This window comes from Salvelinus namaycush, unplaced genomic scaffold, assembly GCF_016432855.1.
Source record: "Salvelinus namaycush isolate Seneca unplaced genomic scaffold, SaNama_1.0 Scaffold22, whole genome shotgun sequence".
Classification (NCBI taxonomy): Eukaryota; Metazoa; Chordata; class Actinopteri; order Salmoniformes; family Salmonidae; genus Salvelinus; species Salvelinus namaycush.
In genome coordinates, this window is record NW_024059008.1 from 21,345 (window position 1) to 36,513 (window position 15,169).

General features: G+C 44.2%; 2 protein-coding genes across 2 annotated transcripts in view; both read right to left on the minus strand.

Annotated features, from left to right (window-relative positions):
* Positions 1 to 4,563: 4,563 nt before the first annotated feature.
* On the minus strand, positions 4,564 to 6,543 carry LOC120038412. The gene is made up of 2 exons (XM_038984178.1): positions 5,995 to 6,543; positions 4,564 to 4,638 (listed from the first exon to the last, which is right to left on the minus strand). Exons 1-2 carry the CDS (start codon positions 6,541 to 6,543, stop codon positions 4,564 to 4,566), a joined length of 624 nt encoding a protein of 207 aa, XP_038840106.1.
* Positions 6,544 to 7,387: 844 nt separating this feature from the next.
* The window catches only part of LOC120038413, a 53,367-nt gene continuing 45,585 nt past the window's right edge, over positions 7,388 to 15,169 (minus strand). Inside the window, exon 4 of the mRNA XM_038984179.1 lies at positions 7,388 to 7,409. Within this exon, the coding sequence (XP_038840107.1) occupies positions 7,388 to 7,409 (22 nt within the window). The remainder of the gene's footprint in view (positions 7,410 to 15,169) is intronic.

Genomic DNA, 15,169 nt, shown 5'->3' on the forward strand with positions numbered 1-15,169 from the left:
TTGTCTCTCCCTATTTTCATTTCTAGACAAACAATCCTTTATCTGATCGTCCCTCTTCAGTTTGCTCCACTTTCTTGCTTCCTGACTTTAAGTTTGTTGTGCCTTTTTCTTTTGTTTGCCTCTTCCTGGTACATTTGGTGGGTCTCATGGTGGGTGTCTTTTATATTCCAGTTGATGTTGCTAGTCAACTTTCAGTGGACACCCCTGTAGTGTCTTTCAGAACCCCTCCTAAAAGCCCACCGGTTTCGTTTTGGTTGTTGTCAATGACTCTTTGTAAATTCCCCTTTTCAGATTAGAGCAGACCTTGATGAACTCAGATTAGAGCAGACCTAGATGAACTCAGATTAGAGCAGACCTAGATGAACTCAGATTACAGCACACCTAGATGAACTCAGATTACAGCAGACCTAGATGAATTTAGATTAGAGCAGACCTAGATGAACTCAGATTACAGCAGACCTAGATGAATTTAGATTAGATCAGACCTAGATTAACTCAGATTACAGCAGACCTAGATGAAACCCGATTAGTGCAGACCTAGATGAACTCAGATTAGAGCAGACCTAAATTAACTAAATTAGAGCAGACCTAGATGAACTCAGATTATTTCAGACCTAGATGAAACCAGATTAGAGCAGACCTAGATTAACTCAGATTAGAGCAGACCTAATGGAACTCAGATTAGAGCAGACCTATATGAACTCAGATTAGATCAGACCTAGATTAACTCAGATTAGATCAGACCTAGAGGAACTCAGATTAGATCAAATAAAGTATCAAGTTGTTAATTGTGAGCTAGATTCGGGCATATTCCTTCCTAGAGAGCAAACCTACAAAAATATACATCACAGACTAGAACTAACTTGTTTAGTAAGGACAGACTAGACCTAACTTGTTTAGTAAGGACAGACTAGACCTAACTTGTTTAGTAAGGACAGACTAGATCTAACTTGTTTAGTAAGGACAGACTAGATCTAACTTGTTTAGTAAGGACAGACTAGATCTAACTTGTTTAGTAAGGACAGACTAGACCTAACTTGTTTAGTAAGGACAGAATAGATCTAACTTGTTTAGTAAGGACAGACTAGACCTAACAGGTTTAGTAAGGACAGACAAGATCACAAAAAAGCACATAAAATGTTTTTACTGTACCTGGTGTTTTAAAATAAATGTAATCTCTATTTTCTGGTGCTCGGTGTCCCTGTAGATCTGTATGAGGCCGTGTGAGAAGTTGATTGGATGTTCTGCAAGCTTTTCTCTCTCTGTGTGTGTGTGTGTGTGTGTGTGTGTGTGTGTGTGTGTGTGTGTGTGTGTGTGTGTGTGTGTGTGTGTGTGTGTGTGTGTGTGTGTGTGTGTGTGTGTGTGTGTGTGTGTGTGTGTGTGTGTGTGTGTGTGTGTGTGTGTGTGTGTGTGTGTGTGTGTGTGTGTGTGTGTGTGTGCGTGCGTGCGTGCGTGTGTGTGTGTGTGTGTGTGTGTGTGTGTGTGTGTGTGTGTGTGTGTGTGTTTCATAATTTACTCTGGGGGCAGGACTCACCATGAAGGTCTCAGGAAATGAAACTGAAAGTAATCCAGTCTTGGCCTGGGCTGTGTTACATACCACACATTCCCTACTTTCTGCCTCCTAGATTCATAAAGCGTCTCTGAATCAGTGTTATGATCTAGGATCAGTTCTAATCCTTATAATCATAATGAAAGAGATTACAACGACAGGGGGACCTGATCCTAGACCAGCAGTAGTCTGAGACGCTTTTTGAATACGGGCCCAGATGTTTGAGCTACTGCCAAGGGCTCAACCCTTTCCTCCTTTTAGGGGCCCGTGAGCTCTGGTTTCACCTCCTTGGGGGACTGTTTACATTCAAACTAGCACTGTTGAACTGACTGCAATAGTATCAGTCAGTGGAGACCCGTTATTCAGGTTCTGTTATAAGCCCCTCTTTTTTTTCTAGCCTGTTCTGCATATTACTTTATTTCCTCCTTTAGCACCTGTTAGAGGTGTTAAAGGAGTTACTAGACTGGTCACCAATCAGACCTGTTAGAGGTGGTAAAGGAGTTACTAGACTGGTCACCAATCAGACCTGTTAGAGGTGGTAAAGGAGTTACTAGACTGGTCACCAATCAGACCTGTTAGAGGTGTTGAAGGAGTTACTAGACTGGTCACCAATCAGACCTGTTAGAGGTACTAAAGGGGTTACTAGACTGGTCACCAATCAGACCTGTTAGAGATGGTAAAGGAGTTACTAGACTGGTCACCAATCAGACCTGTTAGAGGTGGTAAAGGAGTTACTAGACTGGTCACCAATCAGACCTGTTAGAGGTGATAAAGGAGTTACTAGACTGGTCACCAATCAGACCTGTCAGAGGTAATAAAGGAGTTACTAGACTGGTCACCAATCAGACCTGTTAGAGATGGTAAAGGAGTTACTAGACTGGTCATCAATCAGACCTGTTAGAGGTGATAAAGGAGTTACTAGACTGGTCACCAATCAGACCTGTTAGAGGTGTTAAAGGGGTTACTAGACTGGTCACCAATCAGACCTGTCAGAGGTACTAAAGGAGTTACTAGACTGGTCACCAATCAGACCTGTTAGAGATGGTAAAGGAGTTACTAGACTGGTCACCAATCAGACCTGTTAGAGGTGTTAAAGGAGTTACTAGACTGGTCACCAATCAGACCTGTTAGAGGTGTTAAAGGAGTTACTAGATTGGTCACCAATCAGACCTGTTAGAGGTGGTAAAGGAGTTACTAGACTGGTCACCAATCAGACCTGTTAGAGGTGTTAAAGGAGTTACTAGACTGGTCACCAATCAGACCTGTTAGAGGTGTTAAAGGGGTTACTAGACTGGTCACCAATCAGACCTGTTAGAGGTACTAAAGGAGTTACTAGACTGGTCACCAATCAGACCTGTTAGAGGTGTTAAAGGGGTTACTAGACTGGTCACCAATCAGACCTGTCAGAGGTACTAAAGGAGTTACTAGACTGGTCACCAATCAGACCTGTTAGAGGTGTTAAAGGAGTTACTAGACTGGTCACCAATCAGACCTGTTAGAGGTGGTAGAGGAGTTACTAGACTGGTCAGCAATCAGACCTGTTAGAGGTGTTAAAGGGGTTACTAGACTGGTCACCAATCAGACCTGTTAGAGGTGTTAAAGGAGTTACTAGACTGGTCACCAATCAGACCTGTTAGAGGTGTTAAAGGAGTTACTAGACTGGTCACCAATCAGACCTGTTAGAGGTGTTAAAGGAGTTACTAGACTGGTCACCAATCAGACCTGTTAGAGGTGTTAAAGGAGTTACTAGACTGGTCACCAATCAGACCTGTTAGAGGTGTTAAAGGAGTTACTAGACTGGTCACCAATCAGACCTGTTAGAGGTGTTAAAGGGGTTACTAGACTGGTCACCAATCAGACCTGTTAGAGGTGTTAAAGGAGGTACTAGACTGGTCACCAGACCTGTTAGAGGTGGTAAAGGGGTTACTAGACTGGTCACCAATCAGACCTGTTAGAGGTGTTAAAGGAGTTACTAGACTGGTCACCAATCAGACCTGTTAGAGGTGTTAAAGGAGTTACTAGACTGGTCACCAATCAGACCTGTTAGAGGTGGTATAGGAGTTACTAGACTGGTCACCAATCAGACCTGTTAGTGGTGGTAAAGGAGTTAGAGGGGGATAGGTTGGTAAAGTGTAGTACCGAATTAATATCTTGTTTCTGCTGTTTCTATTTAACATATATAAATAAAGGCTGTCAATAACACTGAAACAAAGCAGTGGTGTTGTTCCCTCATGTCCCCCTCACACATAGTACTGCCTGGATTACACCACATAATACTGCCTGGATTACACCAAATAATACTGCCTGGATTACAACACATAGTACTGCCTGGATTACACCACATAATACTGCCTGGATTACAACACATAGTACTGCCTGGATTACACAACATAATACTGCCTGTTTTACACCACATAATACTGCCTGGATTACACCACATAGTACTGCCTGGATTACACCACATAGTACTGCCTGGATGACACCACATAATACTGCCTGTTTTACACCACATAATACTGCCTGGATTACACCACATAATACTGCCTGGATTACACCACATAATACTGCGTGGATTACACCACATAATACTGCCTGGATTACACCACATAATACTGCCTGGATGACACCACATAATACTGCCTGGATTACACCACATAATACTGCCTGGATTACACCACATAATACTGCCTGGATTACACCACATAATACTGCCAGGATTACACCACATAATACTGCCTGGATTACACCACATAATACTGTCTGGATTACACCACATAATACTGCCTGGATTACACCACATAATACTGCCTGGATTACACCACATAATACTGCCTGGATTACGCCATATAATACTGACTGGATTACACCACATAGTACTGCCTGGATTACACCACATAGTACTGCCTGGATTACACCACATAGTACTGCCTGGATTACACCACATAATACTGCCTGGATTACACCACATAGCACAGGGAGGCTGTATCAACGTGAACTGATGTGTGTCGGCGTCTTCATACCTCTCTTTGTTTTTCTCCATCACTCTCCATCTCTTTCTCCTCTTCCGTCAGTCTGGAGTGCTGTTCCATCTGTGGCCACACGGTGGAGTGAGAAGATCATGTAGAAACACATGATCAACAGATAGCTGATTTACGTGGCCATTTAAATCCCTGTAAATCCACTCCACAGTGGCATATCAACTTGAAACTTGTCAGCACTATCATGGACGTCTCTAAGATGAACCACACTGAATGTTGTACTGAGATCTCTAAAAGAAAAACATGGAAACTATTAACAAATCATTATTTACAACTAATGTTCAAAACCTTCTGGAATCATCTTCTCCTTTATGAACAATACATCAGATTCACTTCAGATGTTTAGTCTTTAATAGTTTTGAGAAAAAATAGTTGCTACATTCAAATATGGCCGCACTCCTACCTATAGACACATGTTAGCACACATGCTAATGCTACAACATACTTTAAACATCTACTCATGAACCATAGATCAGATTGACTCTAGATTTGGTATATAGACTTGGTAGACTGGTATATAGATTTGGTATATAGACTTGGTAGACTGGTATATAGATTTGGTATATAGACTTGGTAGATAGACTCAATGAATTAGCCTCTAAAGAATTTGAGAATGATTACTTGTTGCATTCGTTGTCGGCCACTAGATGAAATGTTCTTATGTAGTTGATTTGCAAATCCAATCAGCTTTCCACATTGATTTAATGTTATCACATTTATGTTTTGGGATAAAGTGAAGAGGAAACTACATGGATTACAACCAGGGAAGGTGAAAAATGTCAAAATACAACAACAAAAAATAACATAAAGATCAATCTTTGAAAAATAAACTACCAAATACTTGTATTTTGAAGTGTATTTAATTAAAATGCATGTATTTTGTATTTTAAAATACAGAAGTACATTATCCAGTAGCAGGCCCCACCAGCAACAACCCTCTCAGTAATGGTAACAGAAACAGTTGACTTGCTCTGACTGTGATACAGTATGTTGCTGTTTATCTGCCTCAGTTGAATGCACTGAAGTCACTCTGGATAAGAGTGTCTGATAAATGACCAAATGTATTAGTGAAAATGAACATAGATCTGGCCCAAACCTTTCCCAGAAGCCTGGTTACAGTATGGTACAGTAGCTTTCCCAGAAGCCTGGTTACAGTATGGTACAGTAGCTTTCCCAGAAGCCTGGTTACAGTATGGTACAGTAGCTTTCCCAGAAGCCTGGTTACAGTATGGTACAGTAGCTTTCCCAGAAGCCTGGTTACAGTATGGTACAGTAACTTTCCCAGAAGCCTGGTGCAGCTCTGGGAGCAGCTCTGGGTGCAGCTCTGGGTGGAGCTCTGGGTCCACCTTCCATATCAATCCTGGTATCCCCAGACTCCCTGGGGGCGATGCCCTGATACATAATTACATATTGCTCGTGGGTGGAATAGCCCGCCTGTTCCAGGAAGTTACTCAGTGACATGTCTGTGGATGGATGGCCACATATGATCATGATCAACTCCCTGCTGATGCAATATGTGTTGAGTGGGGCGAAGTTCTTCAGGTCCTCGTGCTGGGTCACATAGACCTTATCCACTGTCCTGTCTGGACGCATACTGATGATGAGGCGGTCCATGTTGCTGGTATCTATGTGATGAGTGTAGTCCTCACTGACATAATTAGGCATGGATTTAGATGCTGGGGGGTGGAGGTTGCCCACCTCATAGAATGTGTAGCCATCATCAGGAAGCAGCTTCTTGCAGATGTTGTTGTCACACTGAAGTCTGTTCTCGAAGAGACGGAAACCAAAGCCTCCCTCTTTGGGGTCGTAATTTGCAACCATCTGGTTGTCATTTTTGATGACGATGTAATCTTTGGCGAACCAGAAAAGGAGCTTGAGTCCGTGCCTGGGTGAGGGACAACCAAACCTAGAAGTTCTCAGCTCCGCCATATTGTTCAATGTTTGAATCTGAACCATGGTACCACTGGGGGGGGGGGGGGGGGGGGAGAGAGAGAGAGAGAAAACAGACAGCATTAAACAATACAGTTCATGGTGATACAGTTAAGTTACCTTCCATATACAGTATAAGCCTCTGCTAAGAGGTCTGGACCTTTATGGCACAGGAGTGCACTAATGTGGCTGTTCCCTACATCACTACACTGGCAAAAGTGTTACAGGGTGTTTTATTTTATTTTTATATTTCGAGGTTGGATGTTAGCATGTAGGGAGCACCAATTGGTGTCACCTCGTTAGTCAGTATGTGTTACACCTGTGCTGGCTTGTCCGTCTCGTTAATTGGAAAGTGATGTTTAAGAGCGGCTGGTCCAGGTGATATTTAAGAGCGGCTGGCCCAGGTGATATTTAAGAGCGGCTGGCCCAGGATATATTTAAGAGCGGCTGGCCCAGGTGATATTTAAGAGCGGCTGGCCCAGGTGATATTTAAGAGCGGCTGGCCCATGTGATATTTAAGAGCGGCTGGCCCATGTGATATTTAAGAGCGGCTGGCCCATGTGATATTTAAGAGAGTCTGGCCCAGGTGATATTTAAGAGCGGCTGGCCCATGTGATATTTAAGAGTGGCTGGCCCAGGTGATATTTAAGAGTGCCTGGCCCAGGTGATATTTAAGAGTGCCTGGCCCATGTGATATTTAAGAGCGGCTGGCCCATATGATATTCAAGAGTGCCTGGCCCAGGTGATATTTAAGAGTGCCTGGCCCAGGTGATATTTAAGAGCAGCTGGCCCAGGTTATATTTAAGAGCGGCTGGCCAAGTGCTTCATTTGTCTTGATAGATCTAGAAGGTTAGCACTGTTGGATTCTGGGTTAAATGTGGAACATTGCAATACTAGAGACATGATAGATCAGAAGTAATACTATAGTTTGTGAGGGGGGATAGAGACTGGTTGTTACATCATTAATACTATAGTATCTGAGGGGGGATAGAGACTGGTTGTTACATCAGTAATACTATAGTATCTGAGGGGGGATAGAGACTGGTTGTTACATCAGTAATACTATAGTATCTGAGGGGTGATAGAGTCTGGTTGTTACATCAGTAATACTATAGTATCTGAGGGGGGATAGAGACTGGTTGTTACATCAGTAATACTATAGTATCTGAGGGGTGATAGAGACTGGTTGTTACATCAGTAATACTATAGTATCTGAGGGGGGATAGAGACTGGTTGTTACATCAGTAATACTATAGTATCTGAGGGGGGATAGAGACTGGTTGTTACATCAGTAATACTATAGTATCTGAGGGGGGATAGAGACTGGTTGTTACATCAGTAATACTATAGTATCTGAGGGGGGATAGAGACTGGTTGTTACATCAGTAATACTATAGTATCTGAGGGGGGATAGAGACTGGTTGTTACATCAGTAATACTATAGTATCTGAGGGGGGATAGAGACTGGTTGTTACATCAGTAATACTATAGTATCTGAGGGGGGATAGAGACTGGTTGTTACATCAGTAATACTATAGTATCTGAGGGAGGATAGAGACTGGTTGTTACATCAGTAATACTATAGTATCTGAGGGGGGATAGAGACTGGTTGTCACATCAGTAATACTATAGTATCTGAGGGCGGATAGAGACTGGTTGTTACATCAGTAATACTATAGTATCTGAGGGGGGATAGAGACTGGTTGTTATATCAGTAATACTATAGTATCTGAGGGGGGATAGAGACTGGTTGTTACATCAGTAATACTATAGTATCTGAGGGGGGATAGAGACTGGTTGTTACATCAGTATTACTATAGTATCTGGGGGGGATAGAGACTGGTTGTTACATCAGTAATACTATAGTATCTGTGGGGGGATAGAGACTGGTTGTTACATCAGTAATACTATAGTATCTGAGGGGGGATAGAGACTGGTTGTTACATCAGTAATACTATAGTATCTGAGGGGGGATAGAGACTGGTTGTTACATCAGTAATACTATAGTATCTGAGGGGGGATAGAGACTGGTTGTTACATCAGTAATACTATAGTATCTGAGGGGGGATAGAGACTGGTTGTTACATCAGTAATACTATAGTATCTGAGGGGTGATAGAGTCTGGTTGTTACATCAGTAATACTATAGTATCTGAGGGGGGATAGAGACTGGTTGTTACATCAGTAATACTATAGTATCTGAGGGGTGATAGAGACTGGTTGTTACATCAGTAATACTATAGTATCTGAGGGGGGATAGAGACTGGTTGTTACATCAGTAATACTATAGTATCTGAGGGGGGATAGAGACTGGTTGTTACATCAGTAATACTATAGTATCTGAGGGGGGATAGAGACTGGTTGTTACATCAGTAATACTATAGTATCTGAGGGGGGATAGAGACTGGTTGTTACATCAGTAATACTATAGTATCTGAGGGGGGATAGAGACTGGTTGTTACATCAGTAATACTATAGTATCTGAGGGGGGATAGAGACTGGTTGTTACATCAGTAATACTATAGTATCTGAGGGGGGATAGAGACTGGTTGTTACATCAGTAATACTATAGTATCTGAGGGAGGATAGAGACTGGTTGTTACATCAGTAATACTATAGTATCTGAGGGGGGATAGAGACTGGTTGTCACATCAGTAATACTATAGTATCTGAGGGGGGATAGAGACTGGTTGTTACATCAGTAATACTATAGTATCTGAGGGGGGATAGAGACTGGTTGTTATATCAGTAATACTATAGTATCTGAGGGGGGATAGAGACTGGTTGTTACATCAGTAATACTATAGTATCTGAGGGGGGATAGAGACTGGTTGTTACATCAGTATTACTATAGTATCTGGGGGGGATAGAGACTGGTTGTTACATCAGTAATACTATAGTATCTGAGGGGGGATAGAGACTGGTTGTTACATCAGTAATACTATAGTATCTGAGGGGGGATAGAGACTGGTTGTTACATCAGTAATACTATAGTATCTGAGGGGGGATAGAGACTGGTTGTTACATCAGTAATACTATAGTATCTGAGGGGGGATAGAGACTGGTTGTTACATCAGTAATACTATAGTATCTGAGGGGGGATAGAGACTGGTTGTTACATCAGTAATACTATAGTATCTGAGGGGGGATAGAGACTGGTTGTTACATCAGTAATACTATAGTATATGAGGGGGGATAGAGACTGGTTGTTACATCAGTAATACTATAGTATCTGAGGGGTGATACAGACTGGTTGTTACATCAGTAATACTATAGTATCTGAGGGGGGATAGAGACTGGTTGTTACATCAGTAATACTATAGTATCTGAGGGGGGATAGAGACTGGTTGTTACATCAGTAATACTATAGTATCTGAGGGGGGATAGAGACTGGTTGTTACATCAGTAATACTATAGTATCTGAGGGGGGATAGAGACTGGTTGTTACATCAGTAATACTATAGTATATGAGGGGGGATAGAGACTGGTTGTTACATCAGTAATACTATAGTATCTGAGGGGTGATAGAGACTGGTTGTTACATCAGTAATACTATAGTATCTGAGGGTTGATAGAGACTGGTTGTTACATCAGTAATACTATAGTATCTGAGGGGGGATAGAGACTGGTTGTTACATCATTAATACTATAGTATCTGAGGGGGGATAGAGACTGGTTGTTACATCAGTAATACTATAGTATCTGAGGGGGGATAGAGACTGGTTGTTACATCAGTAATACTATAGTATCTGAGGGGGGATAGAGACTGGTTGTTACATCAGTAATACTATAGTATCTGAGGGGGGATAGAGACTGGTTGTTACATCAGTAATACTATAGTATCTGAGGGGGGATAGAGACTGGTTGTTACATCAGTAATACTATAGTTTCTGAGGGGTGATAGAGACTGGTTGTTACATAATTAATACCTTTCCCAGAAGCCTGGTTACAGTATGGTACAGTAGCTTTCCCAGAAGCCTGGTTACAGTATGGAACAATACCTTTCCCAGAAGCCTGGTTACAGTATGGTACAGTAGCTTTCCCAGAAGCCTGATTACAGTATGGTACAGTAGCTTTCCCAGAAGCCTGGTTACAGTATGGTACAATACCTTTCCCAGAAGCCTGGTTACAGTATGGTACAGTAGCTTTCCCAGAAGCCTGGTTACAGTATGGTACAATACCTTTCCCAGAAGCCTGGTTACAGTATGGTACAGTAGCTTTCCCAGAAGCCTGGTTACAGTATGGTACAATACCTTTCCCAGAAGCCTGGTTACAGTATGGTACAATAGCTTTCCCAGAAGCCTGGTTACAGTATGGTACAATACCTTTCCCAGAAGCCTGGTTACAGTATGGTACAATACCTTTCCCAGAAGCCTGGTTACAGTATGGTACAATAGCTTTCCCAGAAGCCTGGTTACAGTATGGTACAGTAGCTTTCCCAGAAGCCTGGTTACAGTATGGTACAATAGCTTTCCCAGAAGCCTGGTTACAGTATGGTACAGTAGCTTTCCCAGAAGCCTGGTTACAGTATGGTACAGTAGCTTTCCCAGAAGCCTGGTTACAGTATGGTACAATACCTTTCCCAGAAGCCTGGTTACAGTATGGAACAATACCTTTCCCAGAAGCCTGGTTACAGTATGGTACAGTAGCTTTCCCAGAAGCCTGGTTACAGTATGGTACAATACCTTTCCCAGAAGCCTGGTTACAGTATGGGACAGTACCTTTCCCAGAAGCCTGGTTACAGTATGGAACAATACCTTTCCCAGAATCCTGGTTACAGTATGGTACAGTAGCTTTCCCAGAAGCCTGGTTACAGTATGGTACAGTACCTTTCCCAGAAGCCTGGTTACAGTATGGAACAGTACCTTTCCCAGAAGCCTGGTTACAGTATGGTACAGTAGCTTTCCCAGAAGCCTGGTTACAGTATGGTACAGTAGCTTTCCCAGAAGCTTGGTTACAGTATGGTAGGTATGTTACAGTATGGTACTCCAACCCGTAATACTTCCGGGTTGGAGCGAGCGGTCGCATTTCGCACTTCGCTCCGCAGGTAGTATAACTTTTCATTACATTTCATTACATTTCATTATAGTACAACGGTTTGATTTGTCTGATCTTAGCAATTTCTTCTTAGCTAGCTACATAGCCGTCTTTGTATCAAAGATAATTGCGTAATTATCGTAATTCGTCGTCCTAACGTAGTCAACACTGCTATCTGCCCAGCAGCTAGCCAGCTAGCAAACGTCCACCGTCTACCGAATAGCAGCACTGTAGAAACTATTACACTCAACGGAACGACTTGATTAGTGTAGTGTTAGCTAGCTACATAGTTGTCTTTGCTGTCTTCGTATCCAAGATAATTGTGTAGTTTAGAGTGTGTAGTTTTAGAGTGATTATCTTAATTTACCGAGGTTAGCTAGCCAGCTATTTGTCGTCCTTAACGTAGGAAACACTGCTAGCTAGCCAACAGCTAGCCAACGTCTACCGAATAGAACTTCCGCATTCAACAACCCGGTCGCATTCCGCTTCGCTCCACAGGTAGTATCACATTTCATTTCATTTCATTACAGTACAACGGTTTGATTTGTTTGATCGTAGCTAGCTACATAGCTAGCTACATAGCCGTCTTTGTATCAAAGATAATTGTGTAGTCTAGAGCGATTTTCTAGGTTAGCTAGCCAGCTATTGTCGTTCTTTTAACGCAACGTAACGTAATCAACACTGCTAGCTAGCCAGCTAGCCACCGAATAGCAGCACTGTAGAAACTATTACACTCAACGGAACGACTTGATTAGTGTAGTGTTAGCTAGCTACATAGTTGTCTTTGCTGTCTTTGTATCTAAGATAACTGTGGAGTCTAGAGTAATTTCGGTTAGCTAGCCAGCTATTTTCGTCCGCTGCGCTGCCGTTCTCCTACCTAGTCAACACTGCTAGTCAACACTGCTAACACTGCTAACACTGCTAGCTAGCCAACTTCTACCGAATAGCAGCACTGTAGAAACTATTACATTACAACGGAACGATTTGATTAGTGTAGTGTTAGCTAGCTACATAGTTGTCTTTGCTGTCCTTGTTCTAAGACAATTGTGTAGTTTAGACTAATTATCTAGCCAGTTACCTGGCCAGCTACACTTTCAAACAAAGTCAACAACGCAGCCACTGCTAGCTAGCCTACTTCAGCAGTACTGTATCATTTTAATCATTTTAGTCAATAAGATTTTTGCTACGTAAGCTTAACTTTCTGAACATTCGAGACGTGTAGTCCACTTGTCATTCCAATCTCCTTTGCATTAGCGTAGCCTCTTCTGTAGCCTGTCAACTATGTGTCTGTCTATCCCTGTTCTCTCCTCTCTGCACAGACCATACAAACGCTTCACACCGCGTGGCCGCGGCCACCCTAACCTGGTGGTCCCAGCGCGCACGACCCACGTGGAGTTCCAGGTCTCCGGTAGCCTCTGGAACTGCCGATCTGCGGCCAACAAGGCAGAGTTCATCTCAGCCTATGCTTCCCTCCAGTCCCTCGACTTCTTGGCACTGACGGAAACATGGATCACCACAGATAACACTGCTACTCCTACTGCTCTCTCTTCGTCCGCCCACGTGTTCTCGCACACCCCGAGAGCTTCTGGTCAGCGGGGTGGTGGCACCGGGATCCTCATCTCTCCCAAGTGGTCATTCTCTCTTTCTCCCCTTACCCATCTGTCTATCGCCTCCTTTGAATTCCATGCTGTCACAGTTACCAGCCCTTTCAAGCTTAACATCCTTATCATTTATCGCCCTCCAGGTTCCCTCGGAGAGTTCATCAATGAGCTTGATGCCTTGATAAGCTCCTTTCCTGAGGACGGCTCACCTCTCACAGTTCTGGGCGACTTTAACCTCCCCACGTCTACCTTTGACTCATTCCTCTCTGCCTCCTTCTTTCCACTCCTCTCCTCTTTTGACCTCACCCTCTCACCTTCCCCCCCTACTCACAAGGCAGGCAATACGCTTGACCTCATCTTTACTAGATGCTGTTCTTCCACTAACCTCATTGCAACTCCCCTCCAAGTCTCCGACCACTACCTTGTATCCTTTTCCCTCTCGCTCTCATCCAACACTTCCCACACTGCCCCTACTCGGATGGTATCGCGCCGTCCCAACCTTCGCTCTCTCTCCCCCGCTACTCTCTCCTCTTCCATCCTATCATCTCTTCCCTCTGCTCAAACCTTCTCCAACCTATCTCCTGATTCTGCCTCCTCAACCCTCCTCTCCTCCCTTTCTGCATCCTTTGACTCTCTATGTCCCCTATCCTCCAGGCCGGCTCGGTCCTCCCCTCCCGCTCCGTGGCTCGACGACTCATTGCGAGCTCACAGAACAGGGCTCCGGGCAGCCGAGCGGAAATGGAGGAAAACTCGCCTCCCTGCGGACCTGGCATCCTTTCACTCCCTCCTCTCTACATTTTCCTCTTCTGTCTCTGCTGCTAAAGCCACTTTCTACCACTCTAAATTCCAAGCATCTGCCTCTAACCCTAGGAAGCTCTTTGCCACCTTCTCCTCCCTCCTGAATCCTCCTCCCCCTCCCCCCCCCCCCCCCTCCTCCCTCTCTGCAGATGACTTCGTCAACCATTTTGAAAAGAAGGTCGACGACATCCGATCCTCGTTTGCTAAGTCAAACGACACCGCTGGTTCTGCTCACACTGCCCTACCCTGTGCTCTGACCTCTTTCTCCCCTCTCTCTCCAGATGAAATCTCGCGTCTTGTGACGGCCGGCCGCCCAACAACCTGCCCGCTTGACCCTATCCCCTCTTCTCTTCTCCAGACCATTTCCGGAGACCTTCTCCCTTACCTCACCTCGCTCATCAACTCATCCCTGACCGCTGGCTACGTCCCTTCCGTCTTCAAGAGAGCGAGAGTTGCACCCCTTCTGAAAAAACCTACACTCGATCCCTCCGATGTCAACAACTACAGACCAGTATCCCTTCTTTCTTTTCTCTCCAAAACTCTTGAACGTGCCGTCCTTGGCCAGCTCTCCTGCTATCTCTCTCAGAATGACCTTCTTGATCCAAATCAGTCAGGTTTCAAGACTAGTCATTCAACTGAGACTGCTCTTCTCTGTATCACGGAGGCGCTCCGCACTGCTAAAGCTAACTCTCTCTCCTCTGCTCTCATCCTTCTAGACCTATCGGCTGCCTTCGATACTGTGAACCATCAGATCCTCCTCTCCACCCTCTCCGAGTTGGGCATCTCCGGCGCGGCCCACGCTTGGATTGCGTCCTACCTGACAGGTCGCTCCTACCAGGTGGCGTGGCGAGAATCTGTCTCCTCACCACGTGCTCTCACCACTGGTGTCCCCCAGGGCTCTGTTCTAGGCCCTCTCCTATTCTCGCTATACACCAAGTCACTTGGCTCTGTCATAACCTCACATGGTCTCTCCTATCATTGCTATGCAGACGACACACAATTAATCTTCTCCTTTCCCCCTTCTGATGACCAGGTGGCGAATCGCATCTCTGCATGTCTGGCAGACATATCAGTGTGGATGACGGATCACCACCTCAAGCTGAACCTCGGCAAGACGGAGCTGCTCTTCCTCCCGGGGAAGGACTGCCCGTTCCATGATCTCGCCATCACGGTTGACAACTCCATTGTGTCCTCCTCCCAGAGCGCTAAGAACCTTGG